This window comes from Phalaenopsis equestris, unplaced genomic scaffold, assembly GCF_001263595.1.
Source record: "Phalaenopsis equestris unplaced genomic scaffold, ASM126359v1 Scaffold000586, whole genome shotgun sequence".
NCBI classification, from domain to species: domain Eukaryota; kingdom Viridiplantae; phylum Streptophyta; class Magnoliopsida; order Asparagales; family Orchidaceae; genus Phalaenopsis; species Phalaenopsis equestris.
The window spans coordinates 61,026-79,129 of record NW_018165026.1 but is presented as its reverse complement, the minus strand read 5'-3'; the positions used below and the strand labels follow the sequence as shown (position 1 = coordinate 79,129).

The 18,104-nt window shown below is 36.2% G+C and overlaps 1 protein-coding gene across 2 annotated transcripts in view; it reads left to right on the top strand.

The window, feature by feature from the left end:
* LOC110029519 (casein kinase I-like) overlaps positions 1–15,357 on the top strand; it is a 22,775-nt gene extending 7,418 nt beyond the window's left edge. The window contains exons 7-14 of one of the 2 annotated variants that reach the window (XM_020731845.1): positions 12,277–12,338; positions 12,466–12,529; positions 12,604–12,688; positions 12,771–12,897; positions 13,034–13,116; positions 13,193–13,247; positions 13,431–13,528; positions 14,775–15,357. In XM_020731845.1, coding sequence (XP_020587504.1) covers positions 12,277–12,338; positions 12,466–12,529; positions 12,604–12,688; positions 12,771–12,897; positions 13,034–13,116; positions 13,193–13,247; positions 13,431–13,528; positions 14,775–15,026 — 826 coding nt within the window. In that variant the 3' untranslated portion in view covers positions 15,027–15,357. Of the gene's footprint in view, positions 1–12,276; positions 12,339–12,462; positions 12,530–12,603; positions 12,689–12,770; positions 12,898–13,033; positions 13,117–13,192; positions 13,248–13,430; positions 13,529–14,774 lie in introns of both variants that reach the window. The other variant, XM_020731844.1, reaches the window with a different exon arrangement.
* The last annotated feature ends 2,747 nt before the right edge of the window (positions 15,358–18,104 follow it).

Here is an 18,104-nt window from a genome sequence, read left to right as displayed (position 1 = left end):
AGACTAGACCTCACTAAAAATGAGGTCAACAGTCGCACATAAACGCAAATGAAATATCCCAATCTTATGCAACAATTATGTGTCATGACTAATTTATTTTTCAAAATTTTAAATGTGGTAAGGCATTTCTAATCAAATATAAAGGCCAAGTTTTTCTTTAATGAATTGCATAAGAGCTTTGAAATCTTAGAGAAATTCTTAATATATCGATGATAAAATTCAGTATAAAAAACTCAAAATTCTTCAAATAGAAGTCGGGGTAATTTTTCTATCACCTGAATTTTGGCTTTATCTACCTCGATCCCATTCTCAGAAACCTTATATCCTAACACTATCTTTTCAGTCACCATGAATTGATATTTTTTCCACTTCAGCACTAAGTTGGTCTCTTCATACCTTTGTAGAACCTTGGCAAGATTTTCAAGGCTTGAGTTAAATGATGTGTCAAACACGAAAAAGTCATCCATAAAGATCTCAATTTTTGTTTCTATGAAATCAGAAATGATAAACTTTATACATCGCTGAAATGTTACTGGGGCATTGCATAGTCCCAAGAGCATCCTCTAAAAACAAAATTTTCATAAAGACTAAACATTATTTTATCTAGGACTTCAGGGGCTACAAGAATCTGTTGATAACTGAAATAACCATATTTAAAACAAAAGTATGGGCCTTGCCAATCTATCTAACATTTAACTAGAGAAAGTGGAGGGAAATGGTCCCTGCTAATGGTCTTGTTCGGTTTTCTATAGTCATTGCAAATCCTCTATTTAGTGACACTCATAGTGGGTATAAAAAAGTTTTTTTATTCTCCACCACAGACACTCCATCCTTTTTGGGTACTCAATATCTGAAATTAGAAAGATAATTTCGGCATCTAACCATTTCAATATCTTTTTCTTCACTTCCTCTTTCATCAATGGATTTAGCCACCTCTAAGGATCGGCCTTGAAATCATGATCTTCCACCATAAGAATCCTATGCATGCATAAGAAGAGGGCTTATTTATTAATATCAGTTATGATCCAACCAAAGACTTTTCTAAATATCTTCAAAACTCTTATCAGCTTTGCCTCTTTTAACTCAATCAACTCAGCATAAATTATAATGGGCAAAGCAAAGGATTCTTCTAAAAAAGGCATACTTGAGCTGCTTAGGGAGAATATTCAATTCTAACTCTAGAGCCTTCTATGGACACCACTAAATGCTCATGACTCGGGAGCTTACCTTCGCGGTATTATAGTAGCTACAACACCGCAGTCTTTTTTTCTATTTGATTCCTTCCCATTTCTATTAATTTCCTTGCCCACCTCTCTTTTCTATGACAACCTTTTTCTATTATATTAGTATTTTTGTTTCTATTTCTTTCCAATTCCTATTCTTTCCTTTCCTAACTGCTAGTAACTATTATATATTTGTTTTTTTGACTGCTTTAGGGTTAGTGTTTGATCATTTTAGATTTTAGTTTGTCGTTTTTGTGGCATTCTTCCCTTCCGAGGGCTATATCCAATGCCGATGGGGTGCTCCGTCTGTAACTCATCTGACGTGGTGATTCTCGTGAGGTGCTTCAGCTCTAACTCGAACTTGTCGGATAAATATCTTCCTCGACTACCATTATTGTCCTCCTTACTGCCGCCTGCCATCTAGCTGCAGTCCAGTCACTGTCGGCCACCCAGTTCACCTTCCCTGCTGCTGTTCGACACCTCTAACAGTTATCCTGCTGCCGCTAGCCCATCCTGCGCTTTCCAAGTTGTTGTCCACTTGTCGGGTGCTGTCTCGGCTACCACCAACTTTATTCAGATTGTTGTTCTCTCTTCTGGGCAATTTCCTGATCATCACTGATCTCTTTCAGGTCATTATCCATCGTCCCCTGCACCTCCTAATAGGCTGCCTATTTTCCCTTCTCCATCCAGCAGGCAACCATTCCCACCCCTCCCACAGGCTGCCAACCACCTGCTGTCCCTCCAACATTGCCTACCCGCCACCGGCTAGCCCTAGTGTAGCTTCCTTTTTGCCGAATTTGCCTCCCTCTTCTAGAGGGGGTTATTTTTGTCTTTTATGTTGTTTTTCTTTTCTTATTTGGTTGTCGTCATTAATACTTTCTGTTTGCATGTTCTTGAGTTATTTTCGGTTGAAGAGTCATTTTGTACTTTTTTGGGAAGTCGGCAATAATATTTGTCGTTTGGTTATAGTTAGAGATAACTTCAGTATCAGCTTGGCATTGGTAATAGTGCCGAAAATCTTAAATTTATCCCTTACAACTCTAGGGATCGCCTCTAAAAGTAGTGCATATTCTTCCTTAGGGCTGTCATTACAATCACAAACCACCCTTTGCTTTACTAGGTCTATCTCCATAGATTCTAAAATTGGCTCCTACTCAACCCATCCACCACATCTATCCTGTGACACATATCATCACTATAGTCTTGGAGAAACTTTCTTGATTTCAAAACATTAAAAGTAATTTCCGGATAATTAATTCTCATTGTAAGTTCTCATTTTTGTACATAGATCATATCCTTTCCTGTGGCTAAAAATTGTCTTCCTAGGATAATAAAGATTTCCTTATTTTCTCCATGTCTAAAACAATGATGTTAGCAGGGAGTATAAACTTATCATTCTTAACCAACATATTCTTTAATGCCCCTAAGGATAAGTTAGAGATCAGTCAGCTAAATGCATGTTTATTGTAGTAGGCTATACTTTTCCAAATCCTAGTCTTTTAAAAAGAGAGAGACATGAGGTTGTTACTAGCCCTCAAGTCACATTGAGCCATTTTAAAGAATCTTTCTTCTATGATATAAGGAATGACATCTACGAGGTCCTTATGTTTCTGTGACAATTTTTTTCTACTAGATAGTGCTATAATCCTTAGTCAGTGCAATATTTTCAATTTCGCCTAGTTTTTTCTTTCTTATCAAGGGTATTTTTCATGAATTTAACGTAGCCAAGCAACTGTTTTAGGGCTTAAGCAAATTGAATATTGATCGTGAGTTTCTTGAAAATCTCTAAAAACCTAAAAAGCTATTGATCTAACTTATGTTTATACTGGGAAAAGGGCGGCGGTGGTTTCTTCTGTTCCTTTGGAGGCAAGTCAGATTTCCCCAAGTCTATGGCTAGATTCTCTCTACGTTTCTAAGGCTCAGAATCATTCTCTTCAGATCTACTTTTCTTTCTAGGGATGTCTTCCAACTCTTTTCTACTTCTATGTTTAATGACTTTTACTTGCTCTTTTTTTTCTTTATTCTTACTAAGTATTACTAATTTTCTATTACTTAAAGAGTTAGCTATTTGTCTTAATTAATTTTCAATATTTCTTATAACTACAACTTAATTTTGTAACTGATTTCACATTTGCTATACTATCTCTTCCAAAGATAATTAATTTCTCTTATATTGAGAATTGAAAGCGATAGTTCTTTTCTTTAAATTGAGAATTGAAATTGAATCCACATGGGTAGATTAGTCTCGGGTTGGTTATTCCAATTTATTATATTATTAGGTTGGCTGCTACCTCACTGCTAGTTTCTTACACCTTGGTTGTTATTCCAATTAAGATTTGGGTGATTACTCATAGGTATTGGAGTACAGGTTATTGGATATGTTATTAGTTGCATTCATAGACTTCACAGAAGCACTACAAAGATGCACTAGCTATCGATAGACATTCTCTTTTATTGCTAGTAATCCTATTATTGGATTTAAGCATAAATTATTTAACTTCTTGGATATGGTAGTTATTTGCGAAGTTAAAATTGCTATCACATCCATGTCATGAATAGTAGCTAACTTAAGGTTAATTCTCTCGGAGAGACATTGGAAATTATATGCTATCATCTTTTCAATAAGTTTAAATGCCTCCTTAAATAGTTTGGTCATATGCAACATCTATGATTGACTTCAACGATCCTAACATCCCATTATTAAAAGTTTGGAAATTCAACCAGTCATGTATGGTGTGGTGTGGGCATTTTTTAAGCGGTTCTTTGAATCACTCACAAGTTCTATGAATAGATTCTCCATCTAATTGAGTAAAAGATGTTATTTCGTTCCTACGTTTGTTAGTATTAGATGGAGACAAATATTTGAATTTGAATTTTTGGACTAGGCCATTCAAATTGGTGATTGGTTATCGTGCTAAGGAGTTTAATCACATCTTAGTCTTTCCCTTAAGTGAGAAATAAAATAGCTTTAGTCTAACGACGTTGTTGGAGAGATCGTTATGGCTGAAGATAATGCACAGTTCTAAAAAGCTGGCTAAGTGTATGTTAGGTTCCTCTATGGATGATCTCCCAAACTGATTTTTTTGAAATATTTTGGATGATAGCATATGTTTAAGTTCAGAAGTAGTGGCTTCTATGGCAGGATTATTAATACTCAATTTAATTTTCTTTATCGATGACTTGACATACTCTCTAAGGAGTATGATGTCCTTCCTAAGAATCTTTCATTACTAACTTTTTTTTTTAGTTTTGTGATTTTTTCAAATTTTTTGGTTGTCCTTTAAATTTTATGGTAAAAAGGTACTAAATCTACACTTTCGATCCTATGCATGTGAACCTAGAACAAGCAAGTGTGTGACCCTAAATCTATTAGAAAATAACATAAACAAAAAAAACAGAACACAATTTTTTTTTTGAATTTTCAAAAAAAATTGAAATACGATAAAAATATGACAAGTTTGAAGCCTAAACTCTAATGGACTAACTAAAATCTTTTAAAAAAATGAAAATTTAACGTCTTTCGCCAACAACGATGTAAACAACTTGATATCTGAACCTACTACAAAGCAGGCGACAATCATGCAATTATACGTGTTCCTCAAGTAATATACAGATCTAAGTCCGTGTGTCGATCTCACGAGGGACAAGTTAATTTTTCAATCTAGGAAAAATTCTAGTCTACTGGTTTTAAGTGTAGCATGAAATGTTTGAATTTTGATGATTTTAAAATTATCATTTCTAATTTTTGCAGAAGTAAAAACTTAAATTAAATAGTGATGGTTTCTATCAAATAAAGGTTTCTACTCCGAATTGAATCCTAGAAACTTAGGTTTAACTAATTGATAAAGTTATAGGTGAAAATTAGGAACAAATTTCCTTGGCCTCTTCCAGTGGTCCTAAGAAGATTTATAAATTTGTATACAGTTTAGTTTTCCAGTCCATGCAAAATTTCCCAGGATTTTGTAATTTTCTATATGATTGCACTAACCTAGAAGCAATATCTGCATTCTCCTCCCTAGTCAGTTTGCTTCAGCCTAATTGTTTCACTAAGTTTTCTTCCGGAACTCATGGATCACAAGAAGTTTTAATAAAATAACTAGTCAGGTTGAAAGTAAATGATAAGTTAAAATATCACAATAATGTAATATTTATTTAATCACAAAACAATGTCAATCCTAGATTTGTAGGATCCAATTCAGGGGTGAATCTTTTATTTGATAGAAACCCAATCTATTTTCTTATTTAGGTTCTTGTTTTTGCAAAAAAAATAGAAATAATAAATTTAAATTCGCCAAAATTCGAACACTTAAAACTAAGACTTAAAGCCAGTAGACTGGAACTTTTTCTTGATTTGAAAAACTTTGGATCGACACACGTACTTAGTTTTGTATGTTACATGAGTGACACATATCTTGCGTGAATTTTGTCTGCTTCACAGTAATTTTGGGCTTCGAAGAGTTATAATTTGATTATTGAGAAATAAGATAATATGATTTCTCCACCATTCCACAGGTTTTTTAGTAATTTTCTAAAAATGAAGGGTTACGAATCTATTGATAGACAAGAGAATATGAATGATAAAATATACTTGGTACAAAATTATTATTTAAGATACACTTTTTAGCAAGATTTTCAATTTGGAATGCAATATTACTAAAGAATTTTTTATTTTCCCAACATTTTCCAATATTGTTTATTGTAATGATTATCAATTTATATTCTTTCAAAATATTCTTTATAAAACATGTTTTTGTGAGTGATTCAATGATTTATTTTTTAAGGGTCCATTTTGTTTGGGTGAACATTAAGAACATTAAACAACTACATTTCCTTGATAGCACCAAGTATTTTCAATTTGATAATTTGTTCTTTTTCTTTGTTGGAACAAATTGACTCTTCTTTACCTACATTCGATCTCTATTCATATACATTTGTGTGTGTTACTTATTTTGCTTTTATGCAATGCATGTGATGTTAGGACGTGTGAACTAATAAGGATCAACATTGGGTTGAATACTTGTTGCCTACTAGAAAGTTCATGGTGTAAAGTGATAACTTAACGTTTTAGCATTGCACAAAGATCGAACACATACATTAATAAAATAAAATGTGAAAGAACCAAAATTTTTTATCTAGAAAATCCTAAAAGGGGAAAAAGTCATAGGGTTTGGTGTGATTAAAATAATCCAGTATATAATCATGAGTACAAATGTCCACTCTTCTTTTGGATTAAGGAAGACGTGAATACAAGATTATATTGAAATTATAACTATTTTGAAATAACTCATTATATATAGCTGTACAAGGTTAGACTAACTATTGTGATCTGACTATAATTGTCTGGTGGTGCTATACCGACCGTATTTGACTATAGAAGCCTTGTTGACAATAAAAGTCATAATTGATTGCTATGACAGCCATCATAGAGCTACTAATGTCATGGTTGGAGGCTATAACAGTTATTGTTAGCTACAAAAGCCATAATTATAGGAGGCTATTAAAGGATATCAAAGTCATAGTTGGTGGCGGTCGATAATGGCTGGTGGATGACGATGATCTCTAGTGGTTAATAGTGATCTTTAGTGATTGAGGACAAACTCTGGTGGTCAGCCGTGATTTTGGGTAACTAGTGACAATCACTTAAATTTTAAGAGTTAAGCTTTTGCAGTCACCTCACTCTGTTCTATTCTCTTCTCTTCCCCTCTTCAAGTGAAGAATGAGGGTCTATTTATAATTTTAGTGGTGCATTTTGATGAAATTAGCCAATCTCCCAAAATATTCCATTTGATTGTCCACATTGATTCTTTTGATGATAGGCAATTTTTTTCAACATTGAAGTGCCTTAATGACATCAGGATTGAATGATCTTAGACTTGTTAGATTCCTCTTGTCAACACGCTCGATTTGAATATGTGCATGCTAAATTTTAAGATCGTTTAACCTTCCAATTAATACACCAAAATCTTTGACTACATTTCACGTGTTTGATACGGTTTATCGAACTCAGATTGGATCAGTTTTGGCATCAATGGATTTTTCTTGTTCAAATGTTTAGTTTGGTTATAAACTTGTGAAATCGGGGCTTGGATGATCTTAAACTTAAAATTGGAATGTTTCTTACTCATATTGCATTGAAATTCGTGCCTAGTGATGACAATTTGTTGATGACATGTCAATATCATTGAAATTTTTTAAATCCAGAAGTTTAAGCATCGGGTGAGGGTCAAGTGCTTGAATATTTTTCATTAGCAAAATAATTTTACACGTCTTAACAACGTTTATGTGTGGACCCTCTAGATCATGCATCGCTCACCCTAAAACAGAAGTTATTGTCATCATTATTAAGTATCATACACCAAGAATCAACCATGTGGTGATTAATGTATGTCACCTTAAATATGTTTGAAGCCGACCAAGAATTATTGAAACGACAAGTTGAATGAATTGATTGATCCTAGATGAATCATTAGTTTTGATATCACTTATTAGGAAGTATGAGCCAAAATTGAGTCATACTTTATCTTAATATATCAGTTGTTAAATTACTTTTCAATCCAAAAGCTTAAGATGGATGAGGGTCAATTGTTTGTTATCACCACATTAACATATTTTTATCCTTATATTAAACCCAATTCTCCCACATATATTTAAATTTGTTGTACTTTTTAATTAAAAATATTTTTTTATCTTTAACTTTAATAGAGAAAGTAAAACAAATAAAGCTAAAGCTTAGGATTTAAGAAGTACGTGCTTGTTTTTTAAGGATTATGCTTTGTTTTGCTCTGAACAATAAGATAGCTTACGCGGGTGCTGGCAGGAGTCGGTTGAACCAGCCAAGACAAGGGCCGACTTGACTGGTTGACTTCCAATGGGGCAGGACTGGTCGGTTGATTCCTTCTCCGAGGTGGTAATATATCCTCTTTTATTTCCCCATTTACCCCTTCTCCCTCACCTACCCTAGCCGGTCTCCCCATATCCTCCCCGTTGTTCTGCCGCCCCCCCTTTTTCTGTCGTTGCTTTTTTGCCCAACCCTTCTGGTCACCTCCTAGCGCGTCGTCATCCCCTTCCTTGCAGCAACCCTCGTTGCCCAATCCTTCTGGTCACCTCCCAACATGCCATCATCCCCTTCCCTGCAGCAGCCTTTACTGCCCAGCCCTTCAGGCAACCTACCAACCCTCTCTTCCCCTGCAACAATCATCGATGTCCAGCCCTCCCAACCAACAACCTACTGACCTGTTCCTGCACTCCTACTTGTCCACCCTCTCCCAAGCCCCACCAACAACCCTTTATTTCGTCCCCCTCTCATTCATTGACTATATCCTCACCATCCCTGCCTACTCCACCTAACCCCTACCACTACTACGTAATCATCTCATCGACGCCACCACCGCCCTCTGGTCTTCTCTTTTGGCCCAAGCCGTAGAGTGTTGTTGTTGTGTCGTAGTTTCCTTCCCAGTTGGTGCCGTGTTGTAACCCTAATTCAATGCTAATAAAAGTTTGTTTTCGTTTGCTGATTTTTGAATTAGTTTCGGTATCGTTTGGTTTTGGAGCTAGCTTAAATCTAGCCCTATCTTAGAGTTTTCAAGCATCTGTCATAAACCAGAATTTTTTTTTCCTACCACAATACTTTTTCACTTTCACAAATCCCAAAACCCTAATCATGCTGCCAAGAAGATATATGTTCGAGCCTATCTAGGAAGAGATACGGCTAGAGCTCTGTCGCCATCAACTGAGACCTGCGGAGGTTGATGAGATTACTCCAGGGGAGATTACCCTCAACATAGATTTGGTGAGTTGAAGGGGAGAAAGAGATGAGGATTTGAATCTCTTTCATAGGGAGAATTTCAACAATGAAGAAGACAGACCATGACATTTCAGAATCCCTCATCAGAGAAGTCCTGGAGAGGCGTATCTGAATCCCTTCCATAGAGAGAATTTCAAATAGGAGGTATCATTTGTAGGGCACAGAGACTTTGACATCAAAGTGGAGTTATGGTTCCAGAAGACTTTATTAATTGACTGCAACAGTCTTCGAGTATAAGGATGTGTCAGAGGATAAAGGTTGAATTAGCTGCTATCAAGTTGAAAAAAAGTCCCTCTTTGTGATGGGAGAACTTACTGAGACAGAGGAAAAGAGAATACAACGATAAGATTGCCAGATGGGACAACATGAAGAAAACGATGCAAAGGAAATATCTTCCCCCATTACCGCTAGAATATGTTTCTGAGGTTCTACCATCTAAAAAATCTGTCAGTAGAGTTCACGAAACAGTTTGATCAGTTGTAGATGTGATGTGATTTGTTCGAGCTAGAGGAGCATGCCATTGTCCGTTATATGCGAGGCCTGAAGCCAGCTATTAGCAATGTGATGCAGTTGCATCCTTATTCATCACTTAGAGATGTTCAAACTTTAGCCTTAAAGGTGGAAAGACAATAGGAAGATAATATGTAGCAATCTCCCTTCAGTTAGCGGCATTTAGTCAAGCAATCACCTACAATCACCACGCTGACAAAGGTATCTTGGGAGGAACTAGCAAGCCCAGACAAATAAGTGACAAGTCGGATAAGAGTGATAAGAAACATGAAAAAGGTAACTCCTCCAATACAGTACCTGTCAGAAAGTGTTTCAGGTGCCACGACAACGACCACATAGCCTCCAACTATTCCACGAGCCGATTAGTCTCCTTCACACATTAGGGCGTCGTCGAGGAAGTTAGCAATGTGGAGACAATTAAGGATCAAGATGAGGTGTATCAACTTCTACCAGATGAAGGAGAAGCGCTCATAGTTCGATTGGTCCCACAAATCGATATTGATACGAGGGATTCACAGTGGTTTTATCACAATATATTCTACACCCGGTGTATCGTGAACGAGAATGTATGTAGCCACATCATCGATGAAGTAAGCAGTAAGAACATGACGTCTACATAAATGGTTGATAAATTGGTCCTCATGACTCGGAGGCATTCCTAGTCGTATTCACTAATGTGGCTAAAGAAAGTGATTCAATCAGCATCGATCGGAGATGCTTTGTAGACTTTTCGATTGGGGCCCAGCTGCAGGACGAGGTGTAGTGCAACGTGGTCTCTATGGATGTCTGTCATCTTTTATTTGGAAGACCGTCAAAGTTTGATCGAAAGTCTCAATATGAAGGATTTAGAAATGCGTGTTTCTTCATTAAGGATGGGAAGCACATCATCCTACTTACTTCAGTGGAGCCTGAGATCACAGGAGCCCTCACCAGTAGAGCAGCCTTGTTAGGACCAATTTTGGTGACAATAGAGGCGATATTACTGAAAGGCCAGATCCTTGGAGGGCTTTACAGGACATCACAATCACTACCTTACCATCAGGGCTGCCACTGTTTGAGGAGGTTCATGTTACTTTAACTTCGGATTAGATTGAGCCGACCATTGGTTACTTTGGGAAGATTCAATAGTACGTGTGTGGCACGCAATCCCAAGAGAGCAGATCGATATGGTTGTGTGCTTGCAAGTGGAGAAAACTTCTTCAATGCTTTGGGAGGCAGTGCAATCAACAGAGAGATCCAATTACTGCTAGGATTGAGGACGGGGAATCAGAAGCTTCGACAAATGAGGTCGAAGTCCCCCAAATCCGAGAGGCTGATGCGGATGCGGCAGAGGCCAGCTGGACCAACCAAGACATGGGTTGGCTGGACCAGTCGGCTTCAAATGGGGTTGGACTTGTCGCACCGCTCCTAGTTCCCCCACCTCTCCAGGTTCCCAATCATATTACCATGCCTAGTAATGATGGCAAGATGTTTTTGAATCCTTTGTTCTTAGGTGACAGAGAGACGGGATTCTATATGAACTCTCTTTGGTTTACTGCGCATTCTCCAGAAGCTAATTATGGAGTTTTTAATATTTGATGAGGCATCAAATACATGTTGTATGCTGATTATTTAATAAAGGCATCAACACGTTGTAGTCTTTAGTAGATTTGTCAAGTCTTCTGTTGTGTCCTGGAGCAATGGTTGTATTTCTTCCACTATAATCTGGATGTTTTGAATTTGATCCACTGTAATATCCTCTTTTCCGTGAAGGATAAGGTTGAGCTTATGAACTCTCGATACCCTAAATTGATGATGTGGATTCACCCCCACGAGATAGTCTCGGTTTTGAAAAAATTTAATTGTTTGAAATGAGTTCTAATCAAGTTCATAAACTCTTCCATCATCAACATTTTCTTCTTCTTCTTTTTGAAGTTTATCTACATAACTTTTGAGGTTTCAGAGTGACCCCTACAATGATGTTCCAATTTTCTTATAGTTCTTTATTTAATTAACTAATCTTTTTGTTAGTTTGTTCACATAATGAATGAAATGGCTGGAATTTGGTAATCATTTTAAAACACAAATGCCCTTAACTTTTTTTTTTCTAAGAAAATTAATTGGTCCAACTTCTTCATTTCCATTTATGGAGAGATGGCCCTTGTTACTGGTGACTTAAATGAGGAGACCCATTAAATCTGGAGGAAAAAAATGGGTATTGTGCCCGAGGAAAGTTAGCATTGCAAGTGATCATGATGAAGCAGCAGGAAAGGAAAGATGACTAGTATCAAAATGAACGAGTCGAAGGCTCGTAAGGAGTGCCAATTCTCATCGAAGTTTAATGATTTCGAGTGGGTTGAGATTGAGGAATGTAGTAGAAGGATCTAGATCTCTTTGAATTTGCACAATTGTTTCTTCCCTTTACTTTTTTGTATGATTGAACCACAATGTAATTCGAATTCATGCTTTGCTCATGACCTCATCGACTCTTTCATGAGTTCCTAGTAAGAGCAACCTGAGAGAGAGGAAAATGATATTCTCGACATTTTGTTCTCTATTAATGGCTTTGTCAACAGAATTGGCTTCATGAAATATGTTTTAGATGGTGCAGATATAATTGGGAGTTTTTAAAATGAGGTTTCGTACCTTAGGAGTGTACTCAACTCTATTATTTGCTTCTCAAGTCACCTTTTTCTTTTTCATATGTACCGGCATAGGACTTGTATGATAATCATAATTTCATTCTCTTATAAATTGCAGAGACAATAAGAATTTGACCGGCACGGCAAGATATGCCAGTATGAATACTCATCTAGGCATAGGTATCTTCTGCGAATTTTATTGCCAATTTTACAGCTTAAGTAGAGCTTGTTTCTTTCTTTGTCACCCTTCTATTGGGTTTAGTACACCGATTCTTGGTTTGATTTGGTGCACATGTTGTGTTAGTAGAACAAAGCCGGAGGGATGATCTGGAATCTCTTGGATATGTTCTTATGTACTTCTTGAGGGGAAGGTGGGGCACTTATTTTTGGATTTTGTTTTCTGTGTTTTTCTTTAGTTGATGCTTAAACGCTCCATTCTCTTTAGTCTTCCATGGCAAGGTTTAAAGGCAGGAACGAAGAAACAGAAGTATGAAAGAATTAGTGAAAAAAAAGTTTCCACATCAATCGAGGCAAGCTTTTTCTTTCGTATAGAAAAGGATGAACTGAATCAATTCTTCTTTTTGTTGCATATCAGTGATATTTTTTGTCTAGGCTTTATGTCGGGGATATCCTTCAGAATTTGCTTCATACTTTCACTACTGTCGTTCGCTGCGTTTTGAAGACAAACCTGATTATTCTTATCTCAAAAGAATTTTTCGTGATCTTTTCATCAGTGAGGGTATGTTAACCCTTTCAGTATAGCAGTTGATGGATGAAGTACTCCAATTTTGTTGAGATGTGGAATATATATTTCTTTTTGAGATGAGAATTTGCACAAGATTTATCATAAGGTAACTGTTATACTTGTTTTCCAGGTTTTCAGTTTGATTATATTTTTGATTGGACAATTTTGAAGTATAAAACACTGGACACTCGAAGTGCTCCTCCTAGAGCTCTAGTAAGTTATAAAAGGTATACTTCTTTTTTCAACTTTTACTTCTGTTTAGAATGATTTATTTTTCATTTCTATACAGGGGCAACCAGGTGCTGAGCCTATATCAGGATTGCCTCCAGCCATTGGCAATGCTGGTAAGCACATAAGTAATTTCATTGTGAAATTCTCATCAGATTTGCGATTTAGTCCTAGTTTTTGTACTTTCCTCGTCAAATTAATATGGCAAAAAACAATATTGTTTTTTCTTTGGTTTAATTTGAAATTTATTTGTTATATTTTCTAAAAAATGTACTAGTTTTTTGGTCTATATTATGTAGGAGCTGAAGCAGGTATGGGTTCTTCTTGGCAAAGAGCATCAGGATCTAAGCTGAAGAGTCCTCTACAAGATGAATCCAATGGAACTAAAGAAGCTGTGGTAAACTTTCTAATTGTTTGTCATAATTATCAGCGTTCTGAACAGTTGTGTACCTAGAACTAAAAATCTTATTAGTTGAACATTTCTTCATAACAAGCTTATAATGTACCATAGTAGTAGAGTGAACCGCCTATATATTGGTAGTAGAGTGATTTTATAATCTGAAGTGCTTGGTTTCATCATATTACTCGTTTAATTGGTTTTAGTCATGTATTGCTATTTGGATTCGGTGTGAGAATTATATTATTAATTGCCCGTTTGGCTTTAAGTTTTTTTATTGGTTCTAAAAAAATATGTTTGCTTACTACGTTTTAACCATTTTATTTTTTATTTTTCAAAATATATTAAATTATTTTTAAAAGTACTAAAAAATATTTTGAAGTGTTTTGAATGTCTAAAAACATTCAGTATCACATGTGCTAGTCATCATTAGAGTCGATGGGAACTGTACTGCGAGCTATCCTGCAACCACTACCATTCATTCATTCTTGGCGCCACTCTATGGGTAAACACTACCATTGCCAGCAATTGCCACACCACCGCCCAAGTTGATTCTCGTCACCACTGCATAAATTATCTTATTTGATATTTACTAAAAACAAAAACAATCTACATTAAAGATATCGAACATGTTTTATTTTCTCTCAATACTTGAATAAAATATAACAAACATAAAAAAACTAAAAGAAAAACATAAAGCCTTCCTAAACGACTCCTATGCTTACTTGCTTTATTATATTTTTAAGGTGGGAGAGTGATATTACATGTTAGTAATTAGTAAATAGGCGAAATCTAATTTAAATATAAACCCAAAGAAAAGATCAATTTATGGAAACACAAATCCCAAACGACTCCTATGCTTACTTGCTTTATTGTTTTATTGCTTCTGTCGCAGAGTTGAAGGTTTGCAAGCCTATTTGCTTTCTAAAAGCATATGATGAGCGACCCTCTGCTATTTATAAAATATAACTTAAGACAATGGAAGATGTAATTAAATTATCAAATTGTCTGTCATAAAATAACACTGAATATTAAATAACATAATATTTCAAATTTCACGATCAATCATTTTTGTTCACTACTGTTTGGGATCCAGTATTCTCATAAATCCTTTACATCTGATGCTTATTCTTATACATATGGAGAATTATTTATAAAACAAACCTCAATCCAGACTATGAAATGCAAAATTTTTTGTTTCATTGATGAACTGCTGTTTCATGAATTTAACTGAGCTTCTCTTAAGATATCACGTTCAACCTTTTGGGGACGATCAAGCGGATCCTCGAGGCGTGCTGCTGTCTCCAACAGTCGTGCTACTGATGCCAGTCCTTCAGGGCAATGCGGCCCTGAAAGAAGCCCTCCGCTTGGTTCAACAGAGCAGAAGCAGAAGCAGAAGCGATCATCCTCAGTAAAAAATTCATCAAATTTGAAGACCTACGAGTCTGCCATCAAAAGCATGGAATCTCTTAATTTCAATGGCGAAACTCAGCTATAGTTCATGGTGTAAATGGCAAAAATAGAGTCCAGCTTTTTACATGTTGAATGATCTACAGAATGACAAGGCTGACTTTTCAAAACTGTTGAGAATGATTCTTTCAGGCTAAGCCAATCTAACTATTTTCAAGCTAAGCATGATCTCTCACTGGCAAGTCTTTGTCCCCGTGGAATCAATTTCATACTCCTGTGATTATGAATGGCTTGCTCTGTTACTGTGATACGTGTTTTTTGCAATATTTTTTTTCCAGTAAAACATTTCAGGTTTCTTTGGATTGAAGTGATGGAAATGAAATGAAATTCTATTTGTTTGTGTTGAACTAAGATTTGCAGCTATTGGTTTAGGTTCTTCAATTTGTTATTTCGTGTTTTATATATTTTTGCGATGAAACTCTGGACCCAAATAACTATCGAGCAGCATAACGGCAGGTTTCTTTTTTTAATTTTTTTTTAGTTTTATTTTTTTTCCTTTTCTCTATGGCTACTTGGCCTACCGTTACTTATTACTGTTCTGATAATTTTTTTAATAAATTGTTAGCCCAAATAAATTCACCAAATAATATATATATATATAATATATATATATATAATGAAAGATGTACACATCACTTAATTCCGATGTCATTACCTATCTAACACAAATTTCAAGTTTTGCTTATACTATTATTTATGCATGAAAGGTATATTTCACTTTTTAAAAATTAAAATATTAAATTTTTGGATTCACTTTATAGAAGTTAAAATATTGATTTTTTGGATGTGATATTAAAGATTTGGGTGTTATAAATGTATGAATTGGATGGTATGTATACAAATGCCCCAATTATTTGAGATATATATATACATATATAATTTTTCCAATGGTGGCGGCAGATGTAGGTGCTCTGCTAGGGTTTCTCCTGGGAAGATGGCTCCTTGAAGCGGCTGTGCTTGGTGGCTAGTGGTGGAGAAGCTCTTTTGGTATTTTTATGGTGGCCCTTTCTTTGAGTTTTTGATTTGGTTTGTGCTTGCCTACTTCCCGGGCTCTTCTATTTCAAAAGGGCGCGGTTACTGTTCCATTGCTTAGTTACAGTTCCATTGCCTGGTGTTCCATTCGAGCTTCAGCGGGGGCGATTTTTCTTGTCGCTTTTGTTAATTTTTGTCTACTCCTTATTATGGTGGACCATACTCCTATTGATGTAGTCACGACTGCACGATGGACCAAAGCCACCTATGCGGGTGTGGTGGGCAAAGGACATGACACCATTCAGAATGTTGGCCGATTGGTTTCCCTCATGCCTTTCATGATGCGACATTGAGTAAAAAAACTTGTTCCCTCATTCACCCTTTGAATGTTAAAGATGGTAAACCTGCTATTTTCTACGAGGAGGACCTTAACACACTTATTGCTGATTTCAAATTCATTATTATTGGGAAGTTCCAACTTGGTCAGCCCAAGATTGAGATTGTGAGGAAATTTTTTGAGGGATTTCCTTTCACAGGGGCTTGGAAGGTGCGCCTTGTTGATGGCCGACATATTATGATTAAACTATCTCTTAAGGAGGATTGTGCAAGGTTGTTTGCTGAACGGGTTGTTTAAATGGAAGGGGATGCAATGAAGATTCTTAAGTGGACCCCTCAGTTTGACCCCAGCAAGGAACCTCCAATTGTTTCTATTTGGTTTAAGCTGCCTGGTTTACCATTATATTTTTTTCAATCACAAAGCCCTATTTAACATTGACCTTGCGCTGGGAAGCCCACTGAAAATGGATGTTCCCACTTTCAATTTCTATAGACCATATGTGGCTAGAATTTTGGTACTTGAATTAGAGGAGATCTGGTTAGGCACAACTGAAGAGGGGATTTGGCAAAAAATTGTGATGGAGCAAAGGCCTTATTATTGTCCCCACTGCAGAATGTTTGGTCATACAGAGAATAGATGTTATAGAATCCATCCTCCATTTAAGAAAAAAACCTGTAAGCCCTACCTTAGAGCTTGTAACTATCTCTGTTGCTATTGAAACTTCAGAGAATAGGAGAATAGAAGGGGTGGATTCTGTTCCCTCTGTGGAACAACTATTTCCTCCTCTTAATGTTCAGTATGAGCCTGCTCTATTAGTCAATACACCTGTGGAAGTGGGTATTCATGTGGGGGTATCTTGTCCAACCTCTCGAAGTGGGTATTCCTTTGGGGGCAGCTTGCACTCCAACTCTCACAATTACTGAACCAGTGGCACCAACCCCTGGATTACTAATTGAGATGAATCAAGCATTGAAGAATGATTGGCAAATACAAAAAGCAAAGAAAAAGACCAATTCAAAACTACATAGATTAAAGAATGATCATTCATCTTTGGTTGCTAGCCCCTCTAGGGGGCTCTCCCTCTAGAACTAGAAGGAGGGTAAGATCTAGATCTCAACCTTCTCCTCATGGTTAACTTTTTGTGTTGGAATATTAGGGGAATTGCACATCCTCTTTCTATCAAAAGATTACTTACTCTAAATAGGAAACATAAACTTTGGTGCATTGCAATTTTGGGACCTATGATTCACAAATACCCCCATAAACTGATTAGAAAGTTTACTAGTTGTACTTATTTTTCTAATATCAATAACAAAATTTGGATTTTTTTGCAAAAAAGAAATCAATTGGACAGTTTTAATTGATAACACCCAATTTGTTCATCTCTCATTCCTTATGAATGGTAACTCTGGTTTTGTGACTTTTGTATATGCTGGTTGCAAAATGGCTGATAGAGTAGAGCTATGGTATGCCCTCCATTTAATCAGTTCTAATATGTCTTCCAACTGGCTGGTGGGAGGAGATTTCAATTGCATTGCCTTTTCAGCTGAAAAGACTAGTTGGAAGAGCTCCTAATCTTTCAAGGATCACTTCTTTCTGTGATAATATACAGATGACTGACCTTTTTGATTTGGGCTTCTTGGGTTCTACCTTCACTTGGAAGAGAGGAAAATTTTGGGAAAGGCTTGATAGATTCCTGGTAAATGATATATGGTTTCAATAATTCCTCCATACTTTAGTTACTCATTTGAGTTTAGCTGGTTATGATCACAGACCCCTCCTCATCCCATTGCTGCC